At 37.5% G+C, this 22,476-nt stretch overlaps 1 protein-coding gene across 2 annotated transcripts in view; it reads right to left on the bottom strand.

Annotated features, from left to right (window-relative positions):
- The window catches only part of Madm (MLF1-adaptor molecule), a 57,692-nt gene extending 44,499 nt beyond the window's left edge, over positions 1–13,193 (bottom strand). For both annotated transcript variants that reach the window (XR_003625000.2, XM_028183266.2), the window contains exon 1: positions 12,725–13,193. Coding sequence is in view for 1 of the 2 variants with exons in the window: in XM_028183266.2 (XP_028039067.2) it covers positions 12,725–12,850 (126 nt within the window). In the remaining variant the exon portion in view is untranslated. The remainder of the gene's footprint in view (positions 1–12,724) is intronic.
- Positions 13,194–22,476: the final 9,283 nt, after the last annotated feature.

The raw sequence follows: 22,476 nt of genomic DNA, 5'->3' as shown, positions 1-22,476 counted from the left end.
GAGTTCTATACATAGAGATAACAAAACGGGAACTTTGACCAACAATCTCTGTCCTGCGTTCTCAAATGTTAACAGACGAACTTATCTGAACACAAACAGGACCCAAACAATAGAAACTGTTAACAAAAAATACGAATCGACGAATGATATTTATTGAAGTCTTTTTATCCTTCGACGAATATAATACATTAGTTGTCCGTGACCACGAAAACGCTACTGTACCTATTCGAAATTTCGGATAATGTAGGCGCGAGATTAAACTGTAAAAGGAATTTTAGTTGGATAGTTACTCTTATTTTCTGAAGTAAAATGGTTGTGACTGCGAACAGAAGAAAAATGAAAATCATACAAATCTAAAAGAATTTTTAGAGTTTGGTAATGAAACATTAAATCGCAATACGCAATATTAGTTGATTAGAAGGTTATATTTATAACAAGTGATACTTAAAATTTAAATAAGTGTATTTTTTAAGTGATACTCGCGTACTATCGAATTTCATTAGGTATACAGAGGCATCCTACGCGTTTAACTGCCGCTGTATCAGCAAAAATATTTATAGCCAAGTATTTATGTATGAGTACAACAAAATTGATTGCAGACACGTATTACGGAAGACATAATACAAAAGATATATTATGAGTATCTAGGGAATATATCTACGCGAACGAACGCAATCGTAATAGGCTGAGCTCCCTCGTACCAAGTAACAGAAGTTATTATATCTAATAATTTTTCATATTACAATACCTAGTCAGGTCATAAATTCTGTCACATGTTTAATGTAAAATAATTGAAACAAGTTTATTCATTATGTAACCATTCATATACCAAAATGAACTTAACAAAACATAGATTCTTATGACACTAAAGTTTATTCAAAATGACCTCCGTAATTTTGAATACAGGCCTTCAATCTGCGCGGCCAGTCGTCTATCGCAGCACGAACGAGGTCCATGTCAATATCGGCGGCTGCCTTAATCAAGGATGTCTTGAGTGACTCCAAATTGGGAGGAGGTTTTGAGCACACCTTTTCCTCCAAGTGTTGCCATATCTTGTAATCTAACGGATTCAAATCTGGACTGGAGGAGGGCCAGTCTTCGTGCCGGATGAAGTCGATTTCACGCGCCGCCAGCCAGTCTTGTGTGCTCTTCGCTCTATGAGCTGGTGCCGAATCTTGTTGGAATACCCAGTGCCTGTTATTGAACATGGTATGAGAAACAGGTTCCACAAGGTTCGTCAGGACTGTATTTTGATACACAACTGCATTCGTTTTTACACCTTTCTCACAAAAATGCACCTCTGTTAAGCCCCTATAAGAAACTCCCAACCATACAATGAGCGAGGATGGAAAATGACCTCGTTGGACACGCGGAATACGGTTGCTCGCTTCTTCACTACTGTGTGCTTACACCTTATCATTTTGTTTGTTGTAGCTCTCTTCTACGGTAAAAATTTTTTCATCCGAAAAAAGAATTTCCCGATATTTTTTTCCCGCGTACCGCTTCAACAAAGCGCGGCATCTGTTCAGTCTCAGGTCCATTAGACGAGCATTCAAATGATGTCCTGTTTTTCTTCGATATGCCCGAAGCCCTAAGTCTTCATTTAACACCCTTTTCACCTTGGTTCTGCTTAACCCCGTCTGAAGGGTCAACAGTTTCTGCTTACGTTTGGGATTTCTTTGAATTCGCGCCTTCACAGCTTTTATCACTGCTGGAGTCCTAACAGACCGAGGGCGACCACTTCTTGACCTGTCATCTACACTAGAGTCTTCATTGTATCGTTTGATGGTACGATAAACGAATCTTTTGGTTATATTAAAATTTTTCAGTATGTTAAAAATTTGAATTGGCGCGTAACCGCAACGATGCAACGCAATAACTGCAACACGGTCTTCTTTAAGCGTCCACTCCATATTTAAAAATGAGTAAAATTCTAAAAGTATACATTTTTATTTTCATGAACAATTCGAAATTCGAATTCAATAAACTTTTTTGTGGCCAGCATTCTAAAAGAAAAGTTTTTACTGTGTGACAATACTTATGACCTGACTAGGTATATTAAATTTGTGTTATTCTTCAGTGAACCTGAAAAAGGCGAAAAGATAAATAAATACATTTGTATCTTTTTATTACGACGTTTACAAATTATTATGTTTAACGACATTTTCAGGATCAGGGAAATAAATTTTTTTTTTTTAGCTTATATGGGTGGACTATCTCACAGCCTACCTGGTGTTAAGTGTTTACTGGAGCCCATAGACATCTACAGCGTAAATGCGCCACCCACCTTAAGATATCAGTTCTAAGGTCTCAGTATAGTTACAACGGCTGCCCCGCCCTTTAAGCCGAAACGCATTACTGCTTCAAGGCAGAAATAGGCGGGGTGGTGGTACCTACCCGTACGGACTCACAAGAGGTCCTACCACCAATAGGATGTACCACCAGTAGACCTACCACCAAATCGCTTTCAACTTTTTGTTTGAGCCACCGTCAATCCGCATAGCAAGACGATGTTTCTCTGCCCACACCGTAATTTGCACCGGGCAACTCGAGCTCGTCGATTTATCGCCATATTAAACTTGAACTGCAATGCAGTTTTCGTCTCTCGCCTTTTACACAAGGTGAGCATGACACTTTCGCCGAGTGATACATACGCATTATACCCGAAAATTCTTGGACATCCGAATTTTGGTGGAAAAATTTACGAGTCGCGGGTATTAAAATAAACGCCTTTAACATGTTATACAAAAATCGGATCTTGAAATCACATTTAATTTCTTGAATTTTTATAAAAACAATTTTAAGATTTGCGTTCGTCAGTAGATACTGTTTCTACAGAAAGGGAATTTCTTTAACTGCATGCCTTTCGTGTCTAATTCGAGAAATAGACTGAATGGAAGTGAACGAACTTGCGAACATTTAAAATGGCGGTGTTACAATAAAACGAAAGCAAGGTTCAGAATTAGATCTATTATAGTTTGTTCGGAATGTCGCAGCTTCAAGATCCGGCAAATGGCTGCGTCGCGGGCCATTGCCTACATTCAATGCCGCAGACACGCGTCCGGTAACTGGAGTTAAGGTCTTTATAGCGGCTAAGTAAATTTGTGTAAGACTTTTATTTATAACATGTCTCACTGCTTGCCTTCTGTAAACATGTATCATTTCGTTGTCAGATGTTTTTTTTTTTCAGTAAAACAAATTACGACCTGTTAAAGTTTATTGCCTAATTTCTTCAGCGCATAATTTCTTCATCTCATTCCAGTAGGTAAACATGAAGTAGCAACTAAATATAGGTAGGTAATTATTTTTGGTCAATACACCAAAAGTTTTCATTTCAAAAGTACTACAAACTTTCTAGCTAAAGCTAATTACGTTCAAGCTACAGTACAAGTACGAGATAATAGACAGCATAACTTTCGAACAAAGATCAACGCACCCGATCGCTGACTCAAGGCCTTTCTCTCGTCTGGCAATCGTCTGGCCTACAGCACGGCTCGCGGAGGCGATAATAAGGCTCATTGCAGACAATACTGCCTACAGGGTCCAATGAGAAAAACAAACGCAAGTCTCGGTTATACGTCCCGGTGCGGTGAAGGCCACTGCGTCATTACGAAACATGGAATTTAGCATTGCGGCTCCTTCATGATTTATAGCCGTTTCGTGTCTTTTTACTTCAAGTCTTTCAGCAAACATTACATGGGTAACGTACATCAGTGGTTGAGCACAAGTATGTATTTACAATACTGACCATTATGTTTACACCAACTTTGTAAATTTTACTGTGAGCAAGAGCTTTTTGTGTTTACGTAATTGTCGTCTTAAATACCAAGCGTTACGTTACTTTGTTTGACGTTTCGCTTTATCTCTTGTAATAATGTAGGCGGTGTGCAATTATGTCGGTCAGTTAAAATTGCAAATGCCAATTTTGGATATGTTTTGGCCATTTGACATTTGGCCAGTCAGTATTTAGTAGACTGAATTTTATGATTCTGTTTAAAGAACTTAAATGTAAATAGATTCACGCTTGTAAAATGACATGATTTGGCAAAATTATCAGTTTATATCATCCCTACATACCTACATACACATCTACCTTGGCGCAGTCTAAAACTATGAAAAAAATAGTATAGGTTAGTAACGGTAGCTAATATAGAACAGAATTATGATATGTGACAAATACCTTACTAGCGCTGTTTTTATAAGACTAGGGTGTAACTGAATGAAGCAGTCATGCGTAGTAATTTAAGCGAGGTTCAAAGAGTACTTACTACGCTAGGCAGCTGATTGTCCCTTGGTATTGTTCATGTCCATAAGCAACGCCACTACGACCTTAAGCCTCAAGGTACCGGCAGTACGTTTATGAAGGATATGCGCTTCAATAACTGCTTAACGCAAGATGTTCCGTAAGCACGATTAGTGTAATAAAAAATATTTCATAACTTTCTTTTTTGTCAAATAAAGCAATAACTTACACAAAGATTATGTGTAGTTTTATCCTTCAATAGTACTTACTTATGTAGCAGCGGCTACTCCTTTTAACAACGAAAGTCGGCCAGTGATTCCAGTGATCGTCACACATTTGGGTATAAGTAATTGGCGAGTCGCATATGAAAACGAATTCCATTTCAATCATCAGGCCACCCACTACAGATATAATGTTGCTTTCTCAGAATCGATTTATCTTTCGAAGTAACATGACACATCACGTTTATAATCTTAATTTGCAATTAGATCTGATAATTAAATTTAAATGCTTGTTACATATGTGATATTTGAATTTTTAATCCTCGATAATTTATTAATTATCACAATGAAGGTATAGTGTAAGTGAACCACCGCCGTCTAAGTACATACTTTCCTTTTGTATGTCCATAATAGGGATTAAAGTATGAAATTGTCGATCTGTACTGAAAAATTTATATTCGTTTTTTTTTTCATTTAAAATATTTATTTTATCAAAACGATGCCTCCAATGAACACTACTCTAACTCAAAATTTTGAAATTTTCGTTTTTCACGCAAATCGCTTCACTATTTTAAAAGTATTACAAATCATTGTTGATGGGGTTCGAAGTAGGAGTAAATCAGTTAGTTACACAAAAAAACCATAAATATATCTGCAATAATAAAGGTTTTATCAACTTTTTTCGTTTAAACGCTCCTCCTGTAAACCTACGAATTTGGAGTTAGCGTAGTGTTCATTGGAGGCATCGAAAATATCTACCATTATTATCTATACATTGCTGCCACCTAATAGGAAGGTCATTTCTACCTTTGCGATAGAACTCTGGTAATCTAGATTCTACAAACTGTGTGAAAGCATTTTGTATATCTGTGTATATCTGCTCTTGTTTCGGTCAGTTTTGGGCTCTGGAAGAAAAAAAAATCTCTTTTTGGCGATACTATCTTGTGTTCTAATTACGTATGCGTCGGGAATAACATTATTTATTAAGACAGTATGATAAGCGCGAGATTAATCCATAAAAGTGATTTTAAATATGTTAGCAGTCCATGGCATTAGTGTTTTGTCTGCCATTAATTAGGTTCTTTTCTTATGCAGAGGCAGAGATGAACGACCTCATCCCTAATTTTGTTACTCTTTTAATTAAAGCACGAATTACAGTGCCATAGGCCACCTTCATTTCGAAAATTGAATTTCATTAATTGCTGACCTACCATCCAAATAATATTTCACGCCAGAAATAAACAATTCGATGGTATTTACATATTTCAGCGGTTCATAATACGCTCTGCCACTTGCTACCATGTGTTCATTTGAACTCGGTGTAGTATGTAGCCGGTTTCATGCTAACGTTCCTTAATTGTAAGTACGCAAGGGGAGAACTGGTATGTCGTGAATACTAAATATGAATTCATATATAGAAGTTACTAGTAAATAAAATGCGAACTTTTTTCATACCTATTATTTCTTAACGTTTTCCAAAGAGAAGCATTCTAATGAAGATGTTTGCGGCATTATTTCACAGAATGAAGAAAGAATGCGCGCGATTTACGTAGGATAGTTCATACTCAACACACTCAATTGTCCTGACACGAAATGTGGTATTTTTATTGTAAGAGTATATATGCATTATCTTCACTTATTAAGACTTTGATGTTTCAGGTTACATTGAGAAGAGAAATCATTATATAAACGAACATAGCGATTATATTGTTGCGTGAACCATGAGTGCATTTTGAGGCACAACATTTTTGATATTCAAATAATACAATAAGTTTACAAATTAGGTCCCCGTTATTATTATGAGCAAGTCTCATGACACGAACGGCGGCACAGTGTCCGACACGGACGTCAAATCCTCTAAGCTCCAGTAGGTACGGTCGGTATGCGGTGGGGTCGTGAGTCCGGTGTTTGCGTTTGCTCGACTAATGGTCGAGTCTCAGATTACCTTGTTGTGTATCACACGTTCACAAGACACATCACAACGTTAAATTGTTAGCGGTTGATAATATTTGTGTTTATACATACGTATCGCCTAACTTTCGCTCGCTTTGATTTTATTGCAAAAATAACATTGATACGATGAGTGGTTATCTCCAGATACATATGAAAACTCCATTTTCTTTGTAACTAATTATTCAAACAATTATTAATTATGATTTAATAATAGTATTAGCATTTCAAACATCGTTTGAATTATTTTACTTCAAATTTTCCGTGAAGGATAAACGCGTTCATGCCTCCCTTATAAAGCAAAACTGATGGACACCGCAGTGAATACTGCCGACCATGTTGAGAAGTCAAGATCAGTCTCAATTACCTATGAGTTACAATGTGATTGAAAACAGAACATACGGTTGATATCGCCATGCAGGAACCTAGCCGGTATACTAAAACCGATCAAAAATATTAAACGACAGTGTTGTTAAATAGTAAAATAACACCAGAGCAATTTTATTAGTTGCAATTGGAATAACGGTAACATTTTCCTACTTGCAAAAACATTACTTATTAGTAATGAATCTAATAATCTTGATGAAATAATCCTGATAATTTTCATCTTTCATCTGGGCCGGTAACGTTGAAGAGACACTATCGGAATACATGACACACAATCAGAATTCATGAGTGAAGGTTGTTATTGGGAAGAGCTTTTAGGACACTTTATTAGCATTTTATTTTTACAGTGACAGGAAAGCTCATAATGGCGAGTTTTGACGCCAAAGACTATGTGAGCCACGATTCCAAATTAAAATTTGCTTTGGAGGAAAAGGAAAAAAATGTGCCCTTACACGCTAATCCCTGCCAAAAATGATTACTTTTACATCATTATCAAACTGAAATTATATCTTTAATCTACGTTTCATATTATATTTCAATCTTTAAGAGTCCCTTATGAAAAGCAGACACTACGTTACCTAAAATGTGGTAATTAATGTTTGTGGGATTATTTCGCACACGGGTTATCTGACTGAGTTGCGACTTGTGCTGTTGTTTGAATTTCAGTGATTATTTTTGTCACAATACCACACAATAAGTGGCACGCGAATAGTCCAACAAGTAGGTGTATTTCACGCATTTAACAACAGTCTTTGAAGTTGTCGTGGCCACGGATAAAACGCCAGGGGTACTCGTATCAAACAGATACAAAATTTTCTATTGTAATACGCACGTAACACATTTTCTTGAATAATTTCCGTAATGAAGGATTAATTTAAAATACAATCAGCAAACGATATTAGTTTCGTGGCTAATGATGGTAGGACGTAATATTGGCTGACAGTAAAGCACGATCATCGTGCCTATTAATGCCGTGAAATAGTCATAAGTTCCAGTTTAAAGGGTAGGGCAGCCGTTGTACTATTACTGTGATGCTACAAAACGTTATACAATTGAGATGTCGATATCATCTGTCAAGGTGAGTGACATTCGAGTTGTGATATCAATGGGTTTCTGTAACCACTTAATATCGTGTGGGCCGTGTGCTCTTTCACCCATATCTAAGCATTAAAAAAGTCGCAGCGAAGCGTGGTCAAACATCATTATTTGTTATCATAATTTGTTGTTCATTGGACGAGCTCACTATCCACCTTGCCTTAAGTGATTACCGGAGGTCATACACACGACGACGACAATACCACCACCCCGCTTTAAGCATGAGAACAAAATCTCAGTAGCAATAGCTCGCCTCTTGTTTAATCATACTTTTTTTTTCTTTTTTTCCTACCTATGCTATATAGCCCTTGAGAGGCTATATCAGTTTCTCCTTGACGTGTAGGTGAGCTTACGGGGCTCAAACCGGGTGTGTTGCTCACATTGGCCCTAGCAAGAGCAGTGTTTCGCAGAATCTACCGCCGGATCCGAAACGCCACCCACTGAGAAGATCCGGCGCGAAACTCAGTGGGCTTAATCAGACTGAAGACGTTATAGACGTTGTATACGAAACGTATCAGTAATTTACGCGAAGCCACCCACGCCAGTACACTACACGACTACCTACACGACGTGTAAATTCAAAGCGCTTTCAAATACACTAAAGAAAAAAACCCATCAAGCGGCTTAAAACGTGTCGACGACCCACTAACGAAAGCACGTTAGAACAAAATACAATAATTATTATTAACTGAAATGTAAAACTGTGTTATTTTTTGCGTCTGTTGTTGAATGAGGGCGCCGATCGCAAAGTACGTACAAAAAATAGAAGCAAAAAAAACGGACGATTCATGATGAATGATTCAAGCTTTGGAGGATCTTCGCGTCTCAAATACGTAATTGTAAAATTAGAAGCCTTATTGTCATAGGTTTATAGTACATTTTTGTAAAATAACATGAAGGATAAACACACGATGAAATAGACAGTGTGAGCAAGCGATAGTAAATGCTATTCTTAAACGGAAACATTATTAGTTATTGTATTCTGTGTCCATTGTAATATCGTAACGTCAAACACACTCACAAATGTATTTCAAGTTAATCATTCTCGTTGCGGTAACGAAAACACAGTGAAATAGATAGAAATTTTGTAAATTTACAGCCATTGTCTCTAACCACACGAAATAGAAATGGGTCAAGTCAAGGTTAGACAAATATCTGGGTGTACTGATGAATAAAAAAAAAAAAAAAAAATTACATACCCGATCCTGTAGACCGAATGGTAAACAGTCGACGTCGCCCAAAGCACGTCATTACGGATCCTCCCGATCCATTAACGGTGCTTTTAGGCACCACAAGCACCGGTCACCGTCCTCGTCGAACCCGTCGCTTGCGACGAAGGGCTCGACGAGCGAATTACTTAACCCCTAGACATAGCCCACTGAGTTTCTCGCCGGATCTTCTCAGTGGGTCGCGTTTCCGATCCGGTGGTAGATTCTGCGAAGCACTGCTCTTGCTAGGGTCAGTGTTAGCAACTCTCCGGTTTGAGCCCCGTGAGCTCACCTACACACGTTAGGGTGAAGCTGAAATAGCCTCTCAAGGCTATCAGCATAGGTAGGAAAAAAAAAAGAATAAAAATTTTGTTCGTAGCAGTGTTTTAGAAGGGAAAATAAAAAGTCTTAAGTAATGAAGTGCTATAGTAAATATTTCTTTATTAAATATAAAAAATATATAAAACAACAGGACCTATTATGATTTTGTGTCTAGATTGTCTTACTTTTTAAATCTTCCAATGTAATCTTCTCATCCTCAAATTATAACGACATTGAGCGTCTGCAAATTCTTACAATTAATGTCTGCTGAACATCATTAGACCTGGCGACCTTGTCGCGAGGCCGCTACAGGAATAATTTCGTAAAATAACTGTGTAAATACGAATTCCGTAAGTCCTTAGGGTTATGGGTATGCTAGGTGAGGTCGTATCCAAGTATGCTAGGGTTCATATTCTGTTCCCAGTGCAATTTCTATGTAAATAAATACATATATGTACTTCTAATGTGCGGTAAGAATAAGTTGGCTCAAATCAAGATTGCTACTAGTTTTGCAAGTTTATTTATTAAGCCTAATACTAAATAAATTTACTTTTACACTGCTCTCGTATCAAATAATCGTAAAGTAGACGAAAATTCGTGAAATATTCATAGGCTTAGAGACAAAAGAAAATACCAAGGTTGGACCGAGGTATTTGCAAATTAAGATTCCTAGCGATTCAATACGATCCGAATAAAGAAAGATCGGCCATTTCTAGCACGCATTTATCACGATGCCACCTATTCCATCTTCATCTGTTATTTTATGCTCGGGCTAACACAACACTTTCTATTTCGCCAGGGTTGGCAGAATTGTAAATTTTAGGAGTTGTAGACATATTTTTTTAATACCTTACAAGGAAGACGTCAATGCAGCTCAGCTGCTGAATGGTTGTCAACCAGTCGCATCAGCAAAAGCGTCTCTTTATTAATTAAAAATAATAATGTATTTTTCTTAAAAGACTTCGGTGGCTATTCGTGTCGAAAGAAATAATCAAATACTGACGACCTATTCGAGGATACGTACAAGTTTCACTTTCGTTCGATGTCTGTTCAATCAGAATAGTGTACAATGTACTACACACAGTCAAAAACTATAGGACCCCGGGCGTAGAAAGTGACAGTGATCGAGTTACGAAAGAGCCGAATGCTCGACGGTCGTTGACCGGCGCCCGCGCGGGGAAAGTGCTGTGCCTAAGTAATGCTTTTAATTAGACAGCCCGCCCGGGCTTCATGCTGCGGAAGTGACGTCACTTGACTTTTCGTCAAATAAAGATTTTAGTGGTCATACAAAGATTTCGTTCCTGAACTACGCGTAATCTATTTATGTTTATTTTATTTACGCTGACAGAGGAAGTTTCTTAAATTGACATTTACTGCCCCTTCCGTGCAGTAAATCTTTGTAAGGATTATATATAATCTTGCACAAATACTCTATGCGTAATCAGTGAGTTATGTAGATGCAGACACTGCGTTTTTGCAAATGTTCTAAACACAATTATTCAGTTTATCTGATTTTTTAGTTTTCGGAGCGTTGCCTTCGCCTGCAAATTTTGCTTTACATTGCGCGTTGATTTATATGAATTTTGGAAATATAAACGATCGTGAACACGTAAACAAAAATGCAAGTATACGCAACATTGGAAAAAAATAAGCGCGAGATTAAACTGTGAAAATAGTTTTAATTATGTTACGAAAACTGAAGAATACACTAGATATGAACTTACATTATTAACAACATGTCAGTTGCTTTAATTGTCAAAAAATTTATTTGCCTCCCAAATATATAGATGAACTGAGAAATGTACAATGAGTAGCTTGACAATGATGCAGAAAAGTTAATTATTATTTTTTATTGTGAGTCAAACTGCAAACTATAAAAGACAGTATTGATTCTATTTATTTAAAATCAATATCAACATCATCATATTTCTGGCATAGGACTTGAAAATAGCAGATAGGTGACTGTACTGACCTGTAGTAATCATTTAAACTACATGTTATGCTATTCCAGGTACAATGTCACATACACAGGCTCCAATATACACTTTACAACAGAAGAGCAGAGAGATTTTGTTCACCTATCTATTAAAATTTACATGTGATAAAAGAGCATACTAATGTTGCGAAAATATCAACAAACATTCATCATTCCGGAAACAGCAGGCTCAGCATTTAGTTGGCAAACTGCACAAATCCACGTGGATATCTACAAAACTTCATAAACAGTGAATAAATAAGACCTATCTTTTAGGATATTTAAAAAATTTTTTGGTATTATTGTGTTCATGGTAAATATTATCAACTTTATTTTTATCAGATTTACTGCTAGTCTAATCTAATGAAAAATGTCAGAGATCAGTTTTTTTTTTCAATAAAAACTCTCGATATGACTACCGATGGCTAGAGTTTGCTCCGAGTATTGATTTTTAAAAAGAAAAAGTAGTTTAGTATTATTAAAGGCTACAAATACTCAAGTTGGTGACTTCATGCAACAATTTTATGGAAATAACATATATCATAACTCTTTAATCCCAAGTAGATGAATACTTCCGTACTTTCGTACCACACTATGCTATGTAACAGAAAGTAGGATTAGCTTGAGTTGTACTGGGTTCTATTTAGGAATGAGCATAATAGTATGCAAATTTATTTGCAATATCGTTATCAATTTATATCAAAAGTAACTTATAAGAAAATGTGTTCCAAAAACATAGAATTAATGAATAGATCAAGATTTTAATAATTTAAATTAAATTCTATTAATTTAACTTGTTAAAAATTTTAATTATTAATTAATTAAATTAAATATTTTCTTTCAGCAGTGAAAAATAAGTATAAGCTATAATTTTTAGTATTGTTCATTCAGTTTTACAATATTAGAATTGTAAAGTAAATTTCAAAATACATTGCTAAGTTGAGGTTTGTGGAATTAAGTTTTGCTCTGAAACTAGCTACAATTGATTTTTTACTACTACATGATCTAAGTTAAATATTAAATAACCTGTGACATGCACTAAGCCTAGCCATCTTAATATCTATTATAATCATTAAGTCACTAGTTTGCTTATTTATTTTTAACACAAATAAAAGCATCTTCCCATTTATTGCTATTAATGAAATTAAATATTCAATACTTACAGACATTAAGCACATTTCAAAATATCGTAAACAATTGTGTATTCATAAAAACATACAAACAACTGCGTCTTATTTGTGTTTTACCAGACAACCTTGTAAATCAGCTGACAGAATGTAATGGTGAAACAGTATTAAAATTACTATCGGTTAGAACTCCTTACCTCTTCCCGGCGTTTTAGCCACCGACCGCAGGGACTCTCTTCTAAGATTTCACTCTCATCCTCGGAGTCTTCACCACTCTCGCGTGGAGACTTGCGCTCCTTCTCGATGCTCCTACCGCCCGACATAACAGCTGCCTAGCGTCGAAACAGCCGTGAACAATACCACTACACCGTCAATTAATATCTCACAGACGTTTTCAACACGAAAACACTTGATATATTTTCAAAATACACTTTTTCTCGTAATCATAACGTCCAAGGCTGAGTAGCTAGACGTCACTGTCGTTTCTTCACAATCCATTATTCGATGCACAACACTTGTTACGGACTTGTTCTATTTCGATTATTAAAGTTCGATTACTGGTTTACAACGCGCGATAACACACAGCCTCTGATACGTTTATTCATATTATTTGAAATAAAATTACTACCGGCGCACTATTCGTATTACTATTCGACACAAATATTGAATCATAGATAATTTTTTAATTGAAGTCGTCTACTTTGACATGCAAAAGTTGAAAAGCCCATACAGCCAAAGCAAAGAACTTCTCCTTTGACATTTTTAGCTTTGTACCACAGACAATAAACAGCTAATTTTGTGAAAGCATAAGTGATTTAATTTTTTTTTTAAACTACTGTTTTTCTAATAGATTTAGTAAGATGGCATAAACATTACAATTAAAGGTTGTAAAATTTAACAAGGTAGTCAGTCGGTTCTCGGAAGTTAGTTCGTGATCTTGAATCACACTGTTCCTAAAATGGACGGATCACAGGTTTATTTTAGATTAGCGCCACCTATTGAAAAAAATCAAACATCCTGTTCGGTAGATTTTCAATAATTTATTTCGTATTCTATATTTAAAATGCTATTTAAAATATACCTTACCTAGGTACGTTTCAATGAATAATAAGATGAAATTGTAGAAAGTATTTTCATTCATCAACTCCTTCATCACTGCAAACTGTAATTTAAAAACATTAGCTCCATCTATGAGTAGGTAAACGCCAAAGTTCATAAATCATGTTTTCATGAGAATTTCACGATTAGAAACAATTAATATATTTTTTAGTTTTATTCAGGAATACTTTATAGTAATTAAAATGCAAAGAATACAAAAAAATATTGGTTGCCAAATGAAAATTAATTGAAAGTCGAAGGTGTGGAAATAGATGACGTTGAATTTTGAAACTAGCTAGCAGTAGTTCATATAGTTTATCATAGGTGGTGCTATCATCATATTTATTGTTCTGTGAACAAAATGTAAATTGTGTAAAAACTTAAAGTACATGAACCCTCATAAACTATTTAAATACCACAAGAAAGTAATAGTATTATTTTATATTAGGCAATAAAAAAATAGATTTATTATTTATCATGATAAAGGCAAACCCAAATTAAGAGTGAAAATTTTAGCTTGTGTTCAAGTTTTATTGTGAGATGAATCATTTTAATTAACTTAATTTAACGTTACAATTTAGTGTGTCTACACTGTACCTAGTAGTGATTACTATTCAAATTTTATTGTTGTTGTTCACTGAGGAAGACGTTTTGTTACCAAGGTAGCGCGGCGCGGCGTAATGAAAATTTTATGTTTACTTAACTAAATTAAATAAGTAGGTACCTAGCTATAAAACTGAACGTATAATTTGTCTGGCTTCGTTAAACAAACAATGTTTACCTACTGATTGAAATAGCTATTACTAGATAAGTTAATTTGGAAGATTTTTTATTATACGCTTTTTTACATGACTACAAACATGTATTGAATCCGGAGGATGTGGTATGGGGATCTTCCCCTGCCGAATTCGTCAGGAAACGCCAATTGAAGACCTTGGTTTCAAGGATCCACAAAGGAACCCCTGTACTCTTCACCTGGGAGAGGTTGGAGGGGCGACCATCACGCGAGACACGCTTCTATCCCAAAGGCGCCTGATCGATGGAGTCATCACCGAAAATAACTTTATGTTGGCCAACGAAGTTGGTGTTCCAGAATACCCCGCTGCACCATAACAATATCAGGTCGGAGCGCGATACAGCGTCAGCCAGTAGCCTCTTTTTAATATCTACTCTATGACGCACTAGATTGTACTTATCCGATCGCCCAGAACTGGATCACCAAATAAAGTTCTTCTTACCTCTCGAAGAGGGTTTTACTTCTCTCTGCCTCCTACTCGACAGTGGGCGGTGCGGGGAGATAAGACCTCTCTTACGCGATTGTTTTTTTTTTCCTACCTAAGCTGATTGTCTTGAGAGACCATATCAGCGTCACCGGGCGATTCGCGTTTGCTCGTTTTCAAGGGCGTGGCGAACACAGCCCACAGCGCTACGCTGACGGCGCGGCGCTGATGGCCAGTCGGCATTAACAATATTGTGTTTATTTGAGCGACCATGGTAGCACTATATCTAACTTCTCTCTCGGGGACTCAGTGTAGGTAACGGCCAAGCAGCCGTGACCTTTAAGCACTTGCATTCGCCGCTAAATGCAACGCCCTCGGTCACTGTTCATCCAGAGTTTTATTTTAATTATATTTCATTAGATAAGAAAATGGCATGAATTCTAAATTTTCAATCGATCACGATTGCTACACATGACTGTTTAAAATTGCCGTTTCAGCGCAACCTTGCTTACCTTATCGGTACAGGTTTTCAACAATCTTGCGACCAGGATTCTTCCCCATCGCTCCCTCATTGCTGAGGATCGTGACTCCGTTTTAGCTTGTCGACTGTCAGCCTCCATCGGTTCCGGTCAGTTGCCTGGTGTAGTGCAGCGCTAAGTGGTCCGCTGGTTTGCTCGGAGATCTCGGTCGGATCAACGTTTGGGGCTCCGGCCTCTAGGACGTTTTCCTTCTACTTTCCCAGTGACCATCAGACGTTCCAAGTTGTCTACACCTCTGCGGGCAACGTGGCCAAAGTAGCGCATTATGCGTTACAGACAGGTGGCAGACAGGCGTTGAGCGTTCTCCATTTTAAGCTGATGTAGGACCGAGATGTTCGTGCGGTGGGCTGTCCATGGAATCCTTAATAGGCGGCGCCAGCACCACATTTCAAAAGCATCAAGTCTGATTCGGTCAGCTGCTTTTATGGTCCATGTTTCTGCTCCATAGAGAGCGATTGGAAGGACCAGTGAGTGCACAAGATGTATTTTGGTCCTATTCGAAATATTACGATCTTTCCAAACTTTGCTCAACTGTGTCATAGCTGTTTTAGCCATTCCAATACGTCGGCGTATTTCAGGCTCACAGCTCCCCTTATCCGTGATCACAGAACTAAGGTAGACGGCCTCGTATTCTGCCAAAAAGTCCGTACGCTGGATGGATGAGAAGTGGTCTACGACTAGCAGCTTGATCTTGCTTTTGTTAATTGCTAGTCCCATGTTTAGGCTTATAGCCTCTAGTCTGTCCAGAAGCTCCTTCATCTCCGCCTCAGATGAAGCAAGAAGTGTGGTGTCGTCGACATATCTCAGGTTCGTTATCTGAACTCCCCTACTATTCTAACGCCTCCTTCCCAGTTTTCTAAAGTCTGGCGCATTATATATTCCCTATATATATTGAAGAGAATAGGTGAGATAACACATCCTTGCCGGACTCCTTTTTGGAAACGAAATTTACTTGAAGTGGCATTTTCGATAGAGACAGACCCAACCCCCGACTCGTACAGGTTGCGAATCAACATAACAAGATGACTCGGAACTCCTGTTTCACTTAGGATCTCCCACAGTTTCTCCCATTTCACGCAATCAAAGGCCTTCTGATAATCTACGAAGCACATAAAGACAGGTGTGTTGTATCATAGCATTTCTCTACAATGAGTCGCAAGTTTAGAATTTGCTCTCTTGTGCCCCTCCCCCTAACAAAACCCGCCTGCTCCTGAGGTATCTGCCAGTCAAGGAACGATTTTAGTCTGCTGTTTATGACGTGGAGTAGGATCTTGCTAGCGTGCGACACAAGGGCTATCGTTTGGTAATTGCTACAATTGCGCACTGAGCCCTTTTTGTGGAGAGGCAGTATAGACGAGTGCACCCAGTCTTTAGGCCAGTGTCCTGTTTGCCAGATTGCGTTACAGATATTATGCAGGTTCGACACTCCATTTGGACCCAGGCCTTTCAATACTTCTGCTGTGATTTGGTCAGGACCTGGAGCTTTGTCTCTCTTGAGTTTCCTTATATCTTCTTCTATTTCAGAGCGAAGTATACCTGGTTCTGGGTCTTTTACGGGATCATGGATGATACCACAACTAGCGTCCTCGTCCTGATATAGTTCTTCACAGTACTCCCTCCATCTTTCTGTGACTTTTGCAATATCGTGGATGGGATTGCCTTCTCTGTCGTCTATCACCCATGAGGATGGTTTGAACTTACGGGTTATTTCTTTAATTTTTCTGAAGAGACCAGGATAATATTAGCTAAATGAAGCCAAACTGAATTATTGTGGTATTTGGATTTTTTTGTTGACTGTCAGTACTTTTAAAATTTTATGATGCGATTTCTTAAATAGTGAAATTGTGTTATTGTTTCAATCGGATTTATTCCGTAATATCTACAAAAGCACAATCCTTGGGTCGAAAGGAAACATGAAAAGGGCCATGCGAAGGGTTTTAGGTCCGTACTTGTATCTGGGTTCTTGGTTACGACTTTCCGCACTCTAAACACCCTTTTCCACAGTTCGTTGATCTTAACGATTTTGTGTTTGAAAAAACTTCGATTTAGGTAACGATCTGCTAACACTTATTGTCTCCGCTGGCTAGGCGTGTTTAAGGATAATTGCGTTGCATCGACTGAAATGAGAGTGTAATGACTTTACAAGAAATCGTATACTTAGTTTATAAGATTATAACGTAATTGTGTCTGTTAATTAAATATTTACAAAATATACTTATATTTTGTTATTTGGAGATAATTACAAATCATTTATTTTATTATTTTAACATATCCGTTTATTTCTTTATCTGCTCCTTCGAGGACAATCTACAAAATTCAAAAAGTTGATACTTTATCTCAGTTCCAAGATGAAATCCGGATATAGTGATTTTTTTTGCCAACAATAGAAACTTTCATAAGCTTAGCTTCTATAGAAGACATTGCGGGTAATTAGTATTATACGATACTGAGATGCGATTTCGAAGCTCATCAAGCTACTGCAACCGCTTCCCGTCTACTATTTCATGCAATCACGGAAGAGAGACAGGCCGATCCAGAATCGAAGTAATAACTCTTGGTGGAAGAGTAACTCCATAGAACGGCTTGTGATACAAAGTAAGGTAAAGAAAGGAACAGTGCGGAGGCGTCAACCTTTAGACTGATCAAGTTTGCTTCGAGAGGCCTAGGTCGTGATATTTGTCCTTAAAATTATGCCATGCTAACGACGAGTGTTCTCAATGTTCTCAATGACCAAAACGATGGAGAAAAAAGTCGATGCTGACTAAGTCTTCAATCAGCTTGCGGTAGGCAGCGGCTTGGCTCTGCCCCTGGCATTGCTGAAGTCTGCCTACAAAGGCAGTAAAAATTAAAATTAAATAAAAAATCTCATGTCTCAACTGGTCTCCCTGAGTGCAGTACCACGCGATCCAGGTTCGGTTCTCGGTCGGAGTCTACACACTAGGTCTTGAAGCAGACAGCGTGATTTACTTCGTGATGTCTGTGGACCACACTTAACCCAGATTAATTTGGTCCGTAACTCCGAGCTGATCTATATATTAACTACATTTGTAAAGTTAAAACAAATAGAACAAGCTAGCATTAAGTTAATAGCAGTGTTTAGGCTATAAAGATATCTAGACCGCTCGCGTGTCCGGTCCCCCGTCCTGTCGGATGTCGTGCTAATGTTTCCGACAATCAACAGCAGACGTGGACTATTTTTACGAGAGAACATGTTGTGTTCTTAACACACATGCGCGCTTAGGGGCAGTACAACAAACAAAGAGAGCTTCGTCGTCACGTGTTCGAAGGGTTCGGTTAAATAAAAGTTCTACCGAAGTACAAATTAACACTGTATTTAACACTTAGAACACTTATTACACTTAACGAACACTTTAAAATTCTCAAATCACTTCTTCCGCTTCGCTTCAGGTGATCCGTTCTCGGTTTCGCTTCGAGTAGATCCGAGTACTGACTCCTTCGTGCCATCTCTGCAACACTTTTATAGTCGATATGACATCCCTACATTTATCGAGAACATTCTGGGCAAGCCGAGTAGCTTCGATGTGTGTTTTCGCTATCTGACAATAGATGGCGTTGTACTTCCCGAGCGTTCTCGATGTTACTAGTTCCTTTGATATTCGTTTCTGCCATTCGGCGATAGATGGCGTTACTCTTACCGGCGTAACAGTACCTACTTTAACAAAAACAAAAGTTGTGTCTATAATGCAGTATAAATAGTATTATTATTCGCCAATAGATGTCGGGAAGAGTCATAAAGTTGATTATCGATAAAATTGATTATTGAAAACACGAATAAAACAAATTTTCTGAAAATAAATCGTAGCAAGATCGATTTAACGCCCCCGAAATCCCCTGTATACAAAATTTTTTGAAAATCGTTGGAGCCGTTTCCGATATTCAGATTATATATATACAAGAATTGCTCGTTTAAAGGTATAAAATAACATTAATCAATGTTCTCCAAAAACAAGTATGTGATTTTATATCTTTATTTAAGCGGCGTAATCGATTTTGAAGACGCCGCCTAATGATTCTAGCTATAATACTTCATTTTAACAATATTTATTTAAGCAGTGGAACGAACGCAAGCAGATAAGTAGTAGATAATATATATAGTAACGGGATCTATTGAATCGTACTATGTCTATCAGATTTTTGTAAATTGCTTAGTAGCAGGTGGCTCTTGAGTAGGTCGATCAATCTAAGGTAATAAAAATATTTATACTGTGTAACCTATGAGCGCGATCGGACGGGATCTCAGAAAGTACCCAATGCGACCGAAGAATATAGTTAAAACTGCAGTTAAACACAGAACCAGTTAACAACATCTCTCATTAGGACATTAATACGAGATGTCATCTTAAAAGTTTAGTTTTATTGTCCGTTGTTATCTGGCCCCTGTTATAACAATTTAATGGCTCAATAATTTTAGAAAAACAAGTTGTGTATTTAATGGGTGCTCGTTGCTGATGAAGTTCGAAACTCGAATGGTTAATACTGGTATCTTCTACTTAGTCGAATACTTCATTGCTGAAGGTCGTGTCCCTGAAAGCCCTTCGTGGCCCTGTGTACCCTCAGCTTCCATTTGCTTCGGTTTCGGCTTCTCTCAGGGCGTTCACAACAGAGAGTCCAGTGAGCGCAGTTATCTGATCCGACCAACGGTTTGGTGGCCGGCCGGCGGGTCTTTTCCCTTCTACCTTGCCCACCACAACCAATCTTTCAAGGTTGTCTGGTGGCCGCCGAGCAATGTGACCAAAGTAACCAAGAACCTTCTGGTAGCAAATCGTCGACAGTCTCGTTTCTATACGAAGTTGCTCGAGGACAGATCTGTTTGTTCTCTTGGCGGTCCACGGTATGCGGAGCATTCTTCGCCGACACCACATCTCGAACGCTTCTATTTTATACTAGTATATTTGAAGTTGAAATTGAATCCATTAATTGCTTGGTTTTTTATTTATTTTATTAATTGACGCGAAGCTCAAGACTCGGTATTCTTTTATTATATGCCTATTAAATCCGCCCACGTTTGAGCAGTTGAGTTTACTCGATTTTACAAATTTTATGGTTTAAATAAAACGATAATGATAGTAGCCCGAAGCTCTGCCCTATCGGTAGAAAAAAAAGAAAGTAATACAAACATAATCATAAACGATCAAAATAAATTGGCTCGTGTTTAAGAACATTTCTTTTCTTTGTGTCGGTATAATAAGGTTTGTATATTCAGTACTTACCTATTATGTACTGTATCATATCAATAAAAAAAATCAATACATTTAAACCATTATTTTATTCAAATTTGAAATTTACGAGTATATCCCAATGTTACAAATATTGGCGGCAATGATTATAATTATTGAAGTTCACGTACGATTACTACAGTGAAGGAATAAAATTATGTCATAGACCGCGACACTTTCAAATTTTGTATTATTAATGATCATCGTTAAGATGAAACGTGTTCGAGTCCGTACAGTTTAATAGCACGGTTTTACAAATGTTACTGTAAATAACGCGTTCTGATTTGGAGCTGTCATTTATAAATGAAAGTCGCAGAATACAATTGAAACAACGACCTTCTGTTTTAAAAGGGACGGACGCATTTACTTCTACTATACTAAATCTAAATATGCTAAAACCTATACATTCCATAAGCTTGCCCAGCCACCTACGTCAGTGAAAAATAATAATCGGTCATCGTTCTCGTCGAACCCGTCGCTTGCGACGCAGGGCTCGACGAGTAAATTAACCCGACGAGACACAGCTCACTGAGTTTCTCGCCGGATCTTCTCAGTGGGTCGCGTTTCCGATCCGGTGGTAGATTCTGCGAAGTACGACTCTTGCTAGGGTTCGTGTTAGCAACGTCGTCAGGTTTGAGCCCCGTGAGCTCACCTACTAGTTAAGGTTACGCTGAAATAGACTCTCAAGGCTCTCAGCTAGATAGGAAAAGAAAAAAAAGAAAAATAATGACAACGTTATGTTTCAGTTCTTTGTCAGTCACAAATCATACGTTTTCATCACATTTTATGGTTGAATCAAATAAATCTATAATAAAATAATACTTTTTCATTCATATTAATGTGTGTTACAATCAGATATTTTTACAAGCGTGGGAGACTCGGTTTCTTGGTTACAATAACTCACAATGTCTTAAAATGTCACATATCATGATAACATCACCAGAAAATTATTCACATTTCTGTTTACTTTTTCTGTGCTTTTTTTCCATATGGGACTGTGAGTCGGCGCCGCGGCGTAGCTACGCAGCTGGGGAATAAGTGCTCTGAAAAATTTACATTAATTATGCGTAACGCGCACTTTTCCATGATTGTTCGACGAGTTCTCATAATTATCAGATAATTAGAAAAAATAATTTTGTTTCGTTTGTGCGTGCGCCATTTTTTTCTGTATCAAAATAAGCTAAAGTGAAAATTGTGAAAAAAAACGAATGAAAAATTTATTTCGTATAACAATCATTACAAATTATTCCGTGTTTTGTAAAACAAAAGGGAAAAAACAATGTACCCAGCTCCTCGTGCTCGGTGGAGCGGAAAAGGAAACGCTGCCGATGTTATGCAACCAACGAACGAATAAGTAACGGTCGGACAAGCTCGTCGAACCGTCCTCATCAATATCTCAAACAAAACGAAACATCCCAATCTAAGAAAGAAAAAAATAGGTTTCCAAAGATAATAACTGTGATTACTTGTACAATGCTCTGTTTGTAAATGTATATACATACGCTAACATACGTTGGAAAATATTAAATTCATTTTGGAATGTTTGGTAGACTTGACAAATTTGAAAATTTGTTCTATCATATAGGGATTTGTTTAAGTTTAGGCACTATGAGGAAAATTATTAGCGCTGGGAACTCTTTTGGAGATAATTTTCAAAACTTCGCTGTAGATGATTGGTACTCCGATATCATGATCATTAACGCTGGAGCTCCACAAGATAGGGTGCTCTCCCCACGCTTTTCATCCTGTTTAACAATGACGTGCTGTCCGTTGATGGCATGTATTGCATGCAAATGACAGCTCGGGGGATACGCAATTTATTGGCAATCAGAGTCTTTCGCGGAGTGTGATACAG

Source organism: Bombyx mandarina, chromosome 10, assembly GCF_030267445.1.
Source record: "Bombyx mandarina strain Sakado chromosome 10, ASM3026744v2".
NCBI lineage: Eukaryota > Metazoa > Arthropoda > Insecta > Lepidoptera > Bombycidae > Bombyx > Bombyx mandarina.
The sequence above is the reverse complement of the archived record's forward strand: the minus strand, read 5'-3'. Positions and strand labels throughout refer to the sequence as shown.